We start from the raw sequence: 14,159 nt of genomic DNA, 5'->3' as shown, positions 1-14,159 counted from the left end.
AAATCCAACTGTAGATATATTTAATCGAAGTATGGTCAGAATTTTTAAATTTGATTAATTTAAATACATTACCTTATGAAAACTACTGAAGTGTAACATTTCTTGGAATTTTTTTCCCCTAATTTCCTAAAGAATGCTACATTCAGATTACTGTCTTGAAGAAACAATATATACAGCAAGCATACTTAACTGGTTTAGTATGCTCTGTTCTCTCAGATACTAACCAAATGATCATGACCTAATCTTATATTTAAAGATTAAATATAAAAAACCTGAGAGAGCAGATACACTTATAAATTGAAACATGCAGTTCAAAATTTTCAGAGGGCAAAAAGGGGTTCTTACAAGTACCTCTATCTGTTTTTAAATAAACTACAATCATTACATTTTATAGATGTGCAAGTCAAATAGAAAGCACAATCAACCCAGTTACTTTCAAGTTATCGATCACAGAACCACAGAACAGTTGAGGTTGGAAGGGACCTCTGGAGGTCATCTTGCCCAACCCCCTGCTGCTCAGGTAGGACCACCCAGAGCCAGTTGCCCAGGACCATGTCCAGGAAGCTTTCGAAGATCTCTGGGCAACCTGTGCCAGAGCTTCATCACCCTCACAGTGGAAAAAGCGTTTTCTGAAGTTCAGAGGGAACCTCCTGTGTTTCAGTTTGTGCCCATTGCCTCTGGTCCTGTCGCTGAAAAGAGCCTGCCCCATCCTCTTTGCACCCTCCCCTCAGGTGTTTATACACGGATAAGATCCTCCTGAGCTTTCTCTTCTCCAGGCTGAATGGTCCCACCTCGCTCAGCCTTGCTCCAGTCCCTCCATCATCTTTGTGTCCCTTCATTGGACTCTCTCCCATAGCTCCATGTCTCTCTTGTACTGGGGAGCCCAGAACTGGACACAGTGCTCCAGATGCGGCCTCACTAGTGCTGAGTAGAGGGGAAGGATCACCTCTCTCAACCTGCTGGCAACACTCCTCCTAATGCAGCCCAGGATACCATTAGCTGCCTTCTTAGTGGCAAGGGCACGTTGCTGGCTCATGTTGATGCTCATGACCTTTTTCTATTTTAGTAATCTTACACAAGAAAGCTGACTCAAGCATCCGCCTTCTGATTCTTGTTAATGTCACTTACAATTTTAATGCAATACAGCAATATTTAAATAGTTTAAATAATTTTCAGGTTTCTTTTGGTGAAAAAAATTTACAAAACTGACTTTCTAAGTCTCAGACTAACATTTCAACAGGCTTCTATTTCTCCCCAACCTATTTAAACCATATATTTTCCTAACACTACCAATACACATATTTTTATGTCAGTATTGCATGAGTTATTTCCAGAGTACTCACATGATCCAGTGGACTAAGACGAACACCAGACACTGGTCTTGATTCAGCCAAATCAAAACTGGATGCATGAAGACTAGCATAAAGAAATTAAACATAATATGAATAAAGCAGACCCAGTGTTTTCTGGTGGCTTTTGGTTTTGTTTTTTTTTTTAAATTGCATGCCTCTTCCCTTTGCCAGTGAATATGGGGAAAAGGAGGAAGAAAGGAAAAGTGACTTTTACACTATCACTCTTCTTCCATGAATGCTGTTTAACTTTGATATCTGGGAATCCAGCAGCATCAAGGGAGAAGAATTACAAGTCTGCCTGCACACCTGCCATGACACAGTTTATTTCATACACATCTGTAACAATTCTCTAATATGAGCCCAAATTCATGCACGAACCCAACTGTGGTTAGTGCCCAAGATATCTGACACAAGCTGCAGAACAGTGCAGGGCAGAAACCCCAGGTTTGTGCAGGCATGAGCTTGCTCCTTCCCATACACAGGAGAAGCACAGACAGAACAAGCATGGATGTCAGCCAGAGGGACCTCATTACCTGGTCACCAACAAACAGCCAAGTCACTCTCAGGCTCTTGCCTTCTGTAAGGGCACAACACTATGCAGTAAGGAACATCAGATACATCAAGTGCCTGAAGTCATGCTGCCATGAAAACAGCATAGATACTGACTTACTTGTATGGCCATTCAAACGTGTTTCAGCATCCTTTCTGGCATGCCTGACACCTAACATTACAAATACAGCTCACATCTCCTCCCTACAGTCATTACAGAACTGGCATATAAGGAAAGCTAAAAAATGACTGGGAAAATGGATGAAAAAAGCCCAATACACTTTTTTTTTTCCTCTTTTGTCACAAGAGACAGATCTATTGAGCTCTGTGAATTATAGTATGTAACAAAACTCCGCACAGAAATAATTTTGTAGTAGTATAAATTTTGTTTAAAAATGAGCATTTCAAACTCCAACACCTACAATTTTATATTTAAAAAGATCTGGGTAAGCTCTGAAAAAGGATCTAGCATACAGTTTATGTGGAAACAAGCAAGCTTTCACAGTTTCTAGGGAAAAGCTGAAGACTATCTCAAACACATACATTGTCTTAAGAAAAAGGTAAGTTACCATTTTCCTATACTATTCTCCACATACAATACTAGTGTAATGACTGCCTCTGGTAGCTTTAATCCACAGGAACTTCCTGGACATGTAGATTAACACCAACAGTAAGGATCATTAGAAGAAGGCAAACGATGTGATTAGGAATACAGATTAACACAGGGGGAAAAAAAAAAAAAAATCACCGGAAACATAATTACAGAATCAAATCTCTTGCTGCTAAAGGATATTTGAAAAAAATCTTAAAGCCACAGTACCTAAAAACTGAAGGGGGTCTATTCTGAGGAGCTCGTGAGGATCCACATCCAAAAAGTTTCCTTTGATCCTCTGTAGGTGTGAACGGTCTCCGAGTTCTTAGCGTTCGTAGAACGTTTCTGGCTTCATTTATAATCTCAGAACTGGTCTTCTGCTTTGGCACTGAAAGCCTGTAGAATGGTTCTGCCTTTTCTGTATTTTTATTCTTTGAAGCTTGCATTCCTCTGCAAAGTAGTACACAGGAACAACGCTGTACAATATATATGGAAGGCACAGAATATAATGCTAGTTTTAAATTACAAACTATTAATTCATCAATGGTTATGCTACCACAATGTAGTTAAAAAGGGTATTATAACAAAATCCTAGACAGTGCTGAAGTAGTGGAAAATAAGGCTCATTGATAGTGCATTTCCCTCACTATTTCTCAGTTCTGTAGGAAAATACTGAAGAAGAGCAGAAAGCATCTGACATGAAGGACCTTTAGTTTTTAGAGGGAGCCAAAATACACCACACTCAGTACCACAGTGCTTTCTGAGCCAAACATGCTACTCTCCAATACTACAGAAAATCGGTTTCTTAACATCTGATTACTCATAAAACATCATAGCCGAAACAGGAATTCAATAATATGTTGTAAAGAGACAGTTTCTTTCCAATGAACTTAGGAAATACCCAATATAAGTTATCAACCTTACCAAGGGCAGCTTCCTAATAAGTCAGAGGTATTATTATCAATAACTGAAACACAGTTATCAGTAATTGATAAGCAGAGACAAGGAAGAACAAGCAATCCATTTTTTTCTCTGAAAGAAATGCCTCCTCAACCCACCCCCAAGCACATGCAAACAAAGATAACACCAAGATAAGATAAACTATCAAGCCAAACTTTCAATCAGTGTTCTGTCCTGCTGCATCTTCTGGCAAATGCAGTGGGCAGTGAAAGACTTGCTTCACCATCTCTCGGGCCCCCCCAAATCAATCACTATCCTGGTGCAGTCCTCTGTAGATACCATCCTTGTCATTGCACAGCAAACCCATCATGAGCCTTAAATCACCCAAAATTCCTCTTCTGCTTTTCAAACTTAACAAAAAAAGAAAAATATGTTTCTGCACTGTCTGTGACTCAGACCATCTGGTAACTTCTGTTCTCTCACACTGTTTATGACAATGAACCGACAGTAGATCAGACACCGCCATCTTGGTTATTTCTAAACTATGGAGCAAAAAATCCTATTTCTCTAGTTTCTTAGTTCACTTCTTCCTGTTCTGCATTTTTAATTTCAAACTGTCTTTTCCGTTCTTTCTTTGAGAGCCTGTACATTCTGGCACAGTTTCTTTAATTAATACACAACCCAAACCCTTCAGCTGAACTACACAAGATAAAACTGGATGCTAAGGAGCAGTGCACCAACCTCTTTCACTAAAAGATGCAGAATTACAAAACGCAGGAACACATCAGGAACCTGAGCCTGTCGGTGTTTTCAGCCTTTCTGATTACCATTAATACATTACTTTTCTTCACTGTGACTGAATTTGGCTCTCTGTGCTCCCTACTCTTCCCTCTATTATAACATGAGTCAAAAGACTTAAGTAAGAAATTCCACTGCAGCAGTCTATTTGTAGCAATTATACAGCCATTCCTCACTGAATAGGGAAGGTAGATTATCATTCCCTATTCTCCCAGCTACTGGGAGTCATGATTTTGACCTTTAAGTCGAAGGCCTTCTGTGTAAGCCATACGTCTAATACAGTTATTATCCAGCATACATGGAAACAATAGCTGTGAATAGATACTAAAACATAAACAACATGATTCCACAAATCAGAAATTTGAATTAATTCACATTTCTGCTTTTCTGGTCTATGTATTTCCATCCACCTTGCTAAATTTTAAAATAAATCTCCTCAAGTAATCTCTTACATTTGATCTCTGAAGGACACTGTTTTCTTTCATTCTTAAAACCTCTGTGGTCTGACATCAACATGTGTATTTTATGGGATTTACATATATGTTCTTCATAGTTAAAGTAAGAGGCAACCTGAGAGATATGATGTGTTTCTGTGGAACAGGACCGACTGATACAATCAGCTTAAGGTTTTGTTAATTCTACTGTCAACTGCAAATTTTCTATGCTAGAAGTACATGTATTTGCCACAGTTGAGACAAAATTTCCATTATAATAACTTTTTTGTCATTTCACCTCTTACCTATGTATTTTTTTTTAACTGGCAAAGGAGCTTCTCTACTACAAGCTTACTTCGTTAAGTCCTGCTATTTGGGCACTGTTAGTCCCCCTTCCGATCCATTAAAACCAAAGTTTTAACAATTAACGTTGCAAAGGGAACCTGTGACTTGGTTTGAATGCTTGGCTGAGCTCACTGCTGCTTTAGTGGAGGGGGGGGAGCACGGCCCTTCCCTGCTGCTGGAGCCGCAAGGCTGGCGGGTCTCCGCTTGCAGGGTCGGGGGGAGGCAGAGAGCTGTCGCGGGGGGGGCGGCAGTGAGCACGACGTCAGACTCGCCGCTGACCCAGGAGAGCGTTAACACTTCGTCATTTTGGCGCAAGGCAGCGTTATACACGTTCAGAATTGTGGTAGTGATACAATACCATTGTATTGTTCATTGGTACCCCAGAAAATGTAACAGAACACAGAGAAGCAAGCAGTGTCACAAAATATGAGATGCGTGTGTGTGTGTGTACATATATATATGTGATAGGATAAGAAAGCTTACTCTTTCTTGCAAGCAGTTAAAAACCACAAGTAATTCTATCTGAATGAGTTTGGCTGCTGTGCCATCGCAGTACAGCCACCGTCTCTTTCTCAAAAGGCAATTTATACTCTCCATTTTATAATGCCTAAGGCTGACACAGCTAAGCATCAAGCAATTGCTCTGCTGCAGCAGCACTCGAGAAAGAAGCTTCAACTGCTCTCCAGCGTCCCACACCCCAGAAGCTTTGAGGAAGCACCTTCAGCTATATTACGCCAGTTCTCTTCCTAGAAAACTACTACCTAGTTCTGGTGCATACGGGCAAAACCCTCCAGTCACCAGATGCTTTCTTGACTTTGATGAGCATAAGGTACCTGAATAATTCAATCACAATGCCAATGACTGATTTAAAATAAGGTGCAACAAACAAGTGCAACAGGCAGAAAGTGAAAGTATAGAATGAAGGAGCAGCAAAAGAGTGGAAGGGAGATGACTGCACTGGCTGCCCAGCACACAATCTGGTTTTACCCTCTGCTTACGTTGTTTATACGAGACTACTCCTACCTGGTTCTGTTTTTATTTGTAAGAATTTCTATTTTTTCCACAAACTCTATTCTATAACCTTTTTGAAATAAAGTATCTTAGTTGCAAATAAGAAATAATTCTAATTCTTAGTGCTTCCCAGCAGTGTTCCCATTTTGCTCCCCAGTCCCAGCAGGGGACAGGTAAAGGGAATATTGCAGTGTCAATGGGGACAGCATAACTGGCACGCACAGATCTTGTCCCCCACTGCTGTCACCATTTCCCAGGTAGCCTTTAACTTGCACAGATGAAGAGCTCCTCTCTGACTCCCTCCTGGAAGGTAGGAAAGTATTACACCAGTACCTGAGAAGCCACACTTGGGCTTTTGTCTTTTTTCCTCAAGTTGTTTACTCCAGAGGTTTGGTCTTTGCTGTACAGGAAGATCTGAAAGCAGCAGATAGCAGTACAGGATCAGTTAGTCCTAGCTGTCCCCAGAAGTGAGATAGCTGCGCCCTTGCAGCACTTATCCTGGGTCAATCAACACTTAAGAAGCATGGCTGACTACATCAGAGGTGGCACCACAATGACTCTGCCATCCTATCTCCCATCTCAAAACCAGTGTTGTTTAATTGCTAGCGTACAGAGTGGGTATACTTGCGATCACTAAGTACAGCGTGGAGAAACCCTGTACTCAAGCCGTGAACTCTCTGCTCACCGACGTCTGAATCCAGGTTCTGCCTGCGCAAGCAAATTTCTAGAATAGTTAGCACCCACATACAGGTTTAGTAAGAGTGAACTAATAATGGATATTATTAGATATAATTTTAAACATCTGAGCTTACCAATCACAACTGATACGCTTTCAGCTTGGCGAAATTTTGAAGCAGAGAAATCACTATCAAAAAGAAATGAGAACAAAGTTACGAGAAATTGAGCCTGCAACCCTCTAACAGAGCAAGATTTTCAGCGCAGCCGCCAGATAACACGTCCAAGAGGAACTCCCCAAATAAGCAGCACCTGTGGAGTAAAAGCTGACCCGGGCTTTGCGGAGTAACCCACCCAAATCCGGCAGAAAAAGACTCTCCCCCGGACACGGCGGACACCAAGCTACCGGGAAACGGAACGGAGGTTCTCCCTCTCCAGCCCCTTTTGCAAAGCCTCCCGCCCCCCTCACCGCACGCCCCAGCCCGGGCCTCCGCGCCCCCGCAGCGAGGCGGCAGCCCCCGAAGACCGGCGTTACGGCCGGCACCGGGCGCTGGCGGCGGGGCTCTGCCTGCCTAACGGCCCCGCCGACTCCCCCTCCCCAGCGGCGGAGGGTCGGGACCCACCACCGTCTCCGCGGGACCCCGGTCCCCCTCAGCCTCCCCGCCGCGGAAGGACCGGCGGCGCCGGCGCCCGCTGTTCCCATGGCAACAGTACGCACCATGGCCGCCGGGCCGCGGGCGAAGTGCGGCCGACCCGGCAGCGCACCGGGGCCGGGTAGGACCCTCACTCACCTCCAGCCGAGGGAGACCGCGGCCCCGGTACCGTTGCCGTTACCCGCCGCCCGCTCCACCTCAGCCGCACCTGCGGGGGTGGAGGTCGGGGAGGCCGGGGACGCCAAAGCGCCTGCGCGGGCGTCTGCAGGCGCCTGCGCAGCGCGGTGAGGGCCGCGCTGTGGAATTGGCGCGGCGGTGGTAGCCGCTGCCTGTCCGGGCCGACGTCCCTGCAGCCCCGGGCCAGAGGCCGTGAGGGGTCCTGCTGCAGCGTTGGCCCGTAGGATGGTGGTTTTCTGGTGGAGGGCGCTTCCCCCGGCCTGTCCTAGCCGACGTTTAGGGTATGGTGGTGGGTGGCAAAAGCCCAGGTTAGGGTTGACAAAAGTTACTCGGTTTGGAAGTGCTGGATGTGACCTGTTATGATACCTTCTCTCTGAACTCAGGTTTACGGACTGGAAACGGAGGCGTTGAAAGTGTTCCACAGTAAAACCGGAGGACTGGTGTGCGGTGTGGCAAAGCAGCAAAACCCGTTCCCTGGGTCACGGCGGTCAGGCACCGAGGGTGGGATCGCTCAGCTCGGTGCCTTCCTGACAGGCCAGAAGCGCCATCCCATCTCCTGTTCGCCTCCTGTTCTCCGGGAGGCCGAAAGATGGCCGTTTTCACGTCCGTAACAGAGCTTCGCACAAATCGGTCCCACGGGCTGGAGAGCTTTGCTGGGAGTGGCACGAGGGGGGTCACTTGCAGTGTCTCCCCCAAGCTGCCTCTTGGGCAAGGTCCTACCAAAGGTGCATCCATCTCCAGGTTTCGGGACCCTGTTGGCCAGGTGCACCAGACACTCGCCAAACAGCTCCCTCACGTGCCTCCCGCTAGTGGGGCGGGTAATGCGATCACAGCCCGTATCAGAAAATCTCCAGACACGTAACAACAACAAAGACAGGCCTGTTGGGGCAAGTGGGTTGTTCGTGACTGACAAGGACAGTCTCTGGTCACCATCTCTGAATGCGTTTTGAAATTTTTCTAAAAATTGCTGTAGGAGGGTGGTTATTATCTCTGTGAATAATAGAAAAACGCAACAAATACAGCTCCATCTGACCAAGCTTCTTCCTTGGTTCCTTTATAACATACTTCAGATATATCTGAAAGCACTCTCTGAATAAATTCATCTTCTATATGTATTTATTTAACTTACTGCCTTGGAGTTCCTTTTACTAATTGCTTACTGACATTGTAACTTTTACTTCCTCATGTTTGTTAGACAAGAACCCTGTGGACATTTTAAATTTAATTTGTCTTTCTGAATATTGTTATAAGCCTGTTACGCCCCTTTCTTCTAGAAAAATGTCCTCTTCCAGTTCCTCTTTTGATTCTGACAGGCATTATGATAGCAGTAAAAAGATCTCCATGTGTAACACTACCTGATTTACATAACACACACCGTTATCTCTGCTAGCTTCTACTTTATCTCTAATTATTAGACATCTAGTCCTCTTTTTTCTGCAGCCAAGTTCAATACCTCAGAAGTAATGAAAACCTTGTTAGTATTGTACTTGCTTTTCTTTGTATATTCTTCCTTAAAAGCCAAAAGAATACATGTGTGTGCATGTGCATTCACGCTATTTTCAGATCATTCACAGTTAGCTAATTCTCTGTTATTTTCCTCTGAACCTTTCTTTCATTCAGATAATACAAGCGAAGTTTCACAGAAAAACATGTAGATCTGTTTCCTGGTAAAGCCAGTTTGAATCTCTTTTTACTGTTATCAGCTCATCATTCTTTAAACAATTTTTAAATCCACCCAGTTAAACCCACTAAGCCTTCCTTCTTGGCTTCTTCTTTAATCCTTTTCATATGCACATTATTTCTTCTCCCTCTATTTTTTAGGTCATCAGATTGACGAGTTAATTTTTTATTCATTTTCTGAGCTTTGGCAATATAGCAAATATTTCTTTTGTGGTGTCTCTGCTATGTCTCAACTGTTACAACTTCCTCACTTAAATCCCTTTTCTCATGTTCTTTTTATTGAATGAACCCTCTCAGCACCTGTTTTAAATATGGGTACTTAATTAAATCTCCTTGTTTGCAATAACACTCTTTTAGGATGGAAGTATCATTAAAATACATAAACTGACTTGGTCTAGGCAAGCCAGTATTTGTTCAAGAGATTGCTGAGGTAAAAGCAACGTGTTCTGAGGAGTTCTGCCTAACGAAAAAATACAAAGTATTCAATTATGTCACAGTCATTCAAATTGCTTTATTTTTTAGATTTGAAAATCATGAAAGGGATTTTCTGCCGGTATCCAGTCTTTATTTTCAGTTTGGCTAACTTAAATTTGTCTAGAAAGGAAACTTACCTGGATATCCAAGCACACAAGGCCTATATTTCAGTGCAATTCAGAATTAGTTAACAGTGTTAAACACTGCCTGCCAAGTGTTCACTGATCATTCTTGCTGCTGCTTTGTTGCTGACCTGTAAGAGCAGCCTCCAATGCAATTTCAGCAACACAAGTGGCAATGCAATGCCCGTCTCCCCCTCTTTCTTTCCTCTTTTTCAAAACAAAACAACAGTCCCACCCCCAATCTGGACAAAAATCTTCCTGTCATACTCAACTTTGCATAGACCATCTGGTACATGCTGTTAAATAAGCTCTCTGTTTCATACCACTTGTAGCTCATTACAAAGGCAGGTGAAACAGTTCATTTTACAGCAGTTAGAAACAACCCCTATACTAGGTGGCCTAGTAAGTTTTAATCAAACAGGTTTGTGAAGATCTCCATTATATGTAGCAGGAAAATCTGTCACAGGAAAAGAGCACTGGGTATATGATGAATAGTTGGTGGATAAGGGGAGAGCAGTGCATGCTGTTTATCTTAAGTAAGGCTTTTGACTGTCTCCCGTTACAACCTCACAGACAAACTGATGAAGTATGGGCCATTTAAGTGGATAGTGAGCTGGACTGAAATTTGTCTGAACTGCAGAGCTCAAAGGGTTGATATCAGCAGCACAAAATGCAGCTGGAGGCCAGTCATCAGCAGTGTGCACCCTCAGAAAGTTTTCTGACTATGCAAAGCTGGTACACCAGGTGGTTGTGCTGCCATTCAGAGGGACCTTGACAGGCTGGAGAACTGGGCCGAGAGGGATCTCAAGAAGTTCAGCAAAGGGAAATGTAAAGGCCTGCACCTGGGGAGGAATAACCCCATGCACCAGCACATGCTGGGGGCCAACTGGCTAGAATGGTGCTTGGCAGAAAAAGAGCTGGGGGTCCCAGCTGGCACCAAGTTGAACATGAGCCAGCAATGTGCCCTTGCTGCAAAGGCGGCCAACAGCCTTCTGGGCTGCATTAGGAAGAGCATTGGCAGTAGGTGGAAGGAGGTGATCCTTTTCTTCTGTGCAGCACTAATGAGGCCACAACTAGAGTGCTGGGTCCAGTCATGGGCTCCCCAGTACAACAGAATTATGGACATACTGGAGTAAGCCCTGCAAAGGGCTATTAAGATGACTAAGGGACTGGAGCATCTTTTGTATGAGGAAAGGCTGCGACAGCTGGGACTGTTTAGAAGAGTTTATCAGTGTGGGAACTAATCAGTGTGTATAAATATCTGCAGGAAGAGTGCAAAGAAGATGGAACCATACTTCTTGGTGGTGCCCAGTGAAAGGACAAGAAGCAGTAGGCACAAACTGAAGTGCAGAAAACTCCATTTAAACATAAGAAAAATTTCTATGGTGAGAGTGGTCAAACACTAGAACAGGTTGCTCATAGAGGTTGTGTGGTCTCCATCGTTGGAGGTATTAAAAATCTAATTTTAAAAGCCCCTGATGAGCAACCTGCTCTAGTTGGCTGATTTGAGCAAGGGGATTGGACTACATGATCTCCAGAGGTCCCTTCCAAACTTAAATGTTCTGTGATTTTTTTTTTTTAATTGCTTAAAATCTTATTCAGATTTGGCTGAAATTTAAGATTTTGGAAATTGCCATGATCAATCTCTAGCTTGCATAGCTTAGTGTGATTTGGTCACTGTGCCAGCATCCTGCAAACTCTGCACCTTACCCTCACTCTGGCCAGCACCTGATTCCCTCTATGCTCACTGTTCAGTCCTGTCATTAAAATCCTGAGATTTCCTGGTGAAGTTATGCTAGTTTCCCAAGTGAAATCCCCTTCAGTTGGTATGTTTGTGCTGACACACGGCATGCAAGGACTTCTTGTACCAACTAAGCATTGTAAGCAATCTACCAGCCGCACACCCACTATGCAATTGTCCCTACATCAATGACTGCTTTCATTGATTTCCTGTTAATTCTGCTGCCTCTGCCAGTGACTGGAAATCCCTGGTGTGTCAGTGAAATGCCTGCTTTTCTTCTAGTCTGCCTTTTGACCCAACTAGACGGACAGACCACCACATGACTTTGGTGCTGCTACTCAGTTTAAGACCCAAATTTCTACAGCCAGAGCAGGAAGGCTTACTTGGGGAAGCAGCCTTTTTTCAATAATAAATAGGTATGGAAGGAAAATGTGAAGATCATGGAGGCCACAATCCAATGTAAAGCCTGAAAGCCCAGATAAGAGTCAGTGCCAGGTAAAGAAGAAGAAAAGGCAGTTTGTTTTCTTACAATACACAACCTTAAGTTTAGCAGTCCAAGGTGTTCCTTTTACGAACAGCTTGTTGTGCACACCTTACAATGGCTGTGCACTCATTACAGACAGCATACAGAGCTGGGATACTGCTCTTATCATTCACATAAGCCTGCAGTGAAGGATACCAAGAACTGGCTAAATCAGAAGAGATTTTTGGGAACAGAGACCTGGATAGAGTCAAAACTATTAAGATACAGAACCCCTTGGGGAGCTCACTGAACACATGTAGCTAACTGAGGAAGGGAATTCACTGTAATAGGGCTGGTGTATTAACATGGTGATCTTATTTACTTTCTCAAGGTTTTGACATCAGCATGCCTTGCCTTTCCTCCTAACTCATTCTCCTGTCAAATTGTATCTACCAGCTGCTGGTGGGAGGGAATATTAAGAGTGTATTAAGAGTACTGAAATGTCAGTATTTGGCAAAAGTCCAAAAAGTCAAACCCAAAACTTTAACAGAGCAGGAACAAAGCTATTGCAAAGCAGTGAGTGAGCACGTTCATCATTTACAGAACACACTTGCTTTAAACCAATAACATGCAGTATCATTGGAACAGACCCAAGTTACTTTAGATGATTTTTAGTGACAGTGGAACGAAATGAGTGAGTATGTATTTTCAGTAAATAGTTCTATAGAAATTGGACTTCCTGATTTTTATCCAGGAAATCTAAGACAGCAGTCTCAGTCCATGTGCAGCACAGCACATACACAGTCATGCCAGACCTTCTGTGCATGTGCTAAGCAGAATATCTGTGAATATGTGATAAACTGGATGTGTCCAGAACACATTGCACTCACTGCATGTATATAGGCTGCCTGCAGACCACAGGTGCTGCATGTCCATGACACGTCAGACTCATTGTTTGGGAACTCACATTACACATGTGGTTATGCAGAGGTCCAGCAGGTTCCATGCATGCATATGGTCTCTAAGTTCTATGTATTCTCCATCCATCTCTGTATTCTACATGTATGATAGCTATCTAAGGAATGCACTTGCCTCCAATATCTGGAAATGTCATGGGGAAAAAAAAAGCACTGCCACTGACTTTGTGCTGAATTCAGGAAACAGGATGAAACTCCACTCAGCAAATGAAGGGACCCTATGGGACTGTTCATGTTTTTTGTAGGAGACTGCTAAATTAGAGTTTTGTGGTTTGGTGGATATTTCTGTTATTTTTTTCCAGTAACAGGGGGTTTGTTTTTACAAACACCTTTCCAGCCAGAGCTACCTTGTCTCTGTTGCCAGAGTTGGGTTTCTAACTCTATTAATGACAACCGTATAGATGGGGAGGAAAGCATGGGCTTTCTCCTAAACAACATTGATGTAAAATACTGTCTAGAGAGATCACCATGGAGAAGCACTGCTTTCATTTTTTGTATTCAAAACAAGGTGAGGCCGAATTGGACATAAACCTTATTTACTGTTCCACCACAGTTAGCAAAGGCCATTGTATCAGGTTCATCTCTTATTTCCAGGACATTACCCAGCATGAAAGACCATGCAGCAGGAAGTACTTAATTTTGTGTAGCCCACTGGAGACTGAGCACCCTAAGTAATGCCAAAATGCCCAGATTGGCACAGATTCCAGAAAGCTGGCACCACCTATTTCTCCACTGTCTCCTCTTTAAGCAGCTCTTAACTCAGGGTGAATGTGCTATGAGGTTAACACAAACTTGACATCCAACTCCGAAGTGTTCTCACATCCAGTGTTCACAGTATGACTCAAAACTACAATCTGTTCATGCAGTTTAGCAAATACTTACTGCAAATCGTTATCATTCATTGTGTCTATGTTCCACTTGTCCACAGTACCCAATATTTTAGGCTGCTCTTTAGATAGGAAAGAATCCTTTCATCTGCCCTAAATGAACAAGAGAGCTCTGCTGTTTGATACAGTCTGGGTTTCTGGCAGTGAGAAATCTGCAATATGGAGAAACAACACATATAAAAATAGGTTATCACACAAGATAGAAGAGTTTTGGAAAATCTGACCCAATATTTACACATATTTTATGATGTGACATTGTACCTCACACTATACAATGGCAGCTCCACAATATGCTGCAAAAAATTACCAGAAGGCAATCTACCAAACAT

The 14,159-nt window shown here is 43.3% G+C and overlaps 1 protein-coding gene across 6 annotated transcripts in view; it reads right to left on the bottom strand.

Annotated features, from left to right (window-relative positions):
• The window catches only part of ARMC2 (armadillo repeat containing 2), a 66,782-nt gene extending 59,221 nt beyond the window's left edge, over positions 1 to 7,561 (bottom strand). For 2 of the 6 annotated variants that reach the window (XM_069805001.1, XM_069805005.1), the window contains exons 1-4: positions 7,448 to 7,556; positions 6,794 to 6,846; positions 2,722 to 2,943; positions 1,344 to 1,416 (exon numbers count right to left, since the gene is read on the bottom strand). In XM_069805001.1, coding sequence (XP_069661102.1) covers positions 1,344 to 1,416; positions 2,722 to 2,939 — 291 coding nt within the window. In that variant the 5' untranslated portion in view covers positions 2,940 to 2,943; positions 6,794 to 6,846; positions 7,448 to 7,556. Of the gene's footprint in view, positions 1 to 1,343; positions 1,417 to 2,721; positions 2,970 to 6,793; positions 6,847 to 7,279 lie in introns of all 6 variants that reach the window. The other 4 variants (XM_069805006.1, XM_069805004.1, XM_069805003.1 and 1 more) reach the window with 4 other exon arrangements.
• Positions 7,562 to 14,159: the final 6,598 nt, after the last annotated feature.

This window comes from Haliaeetus albicilla, chromosome 17 (genome assembly GCF_947461875.1).
Source record: "Haliaeetus albicilla chromosome 17, bHalAlb1.1, whole genome shotgun sequence".
Taxonomy (NCBI): Eukaryota; Metazoa; Chordata; class Aves; order Accipitriformes; family Accipitridae; genus Haliaeetus; species Haliaeetus albicilla.
The sequence above is the reverse complement of the archived record's forward strand: the minus strand, read 5'-3'. Positions and strand labels throughout refer to the sequence as shown.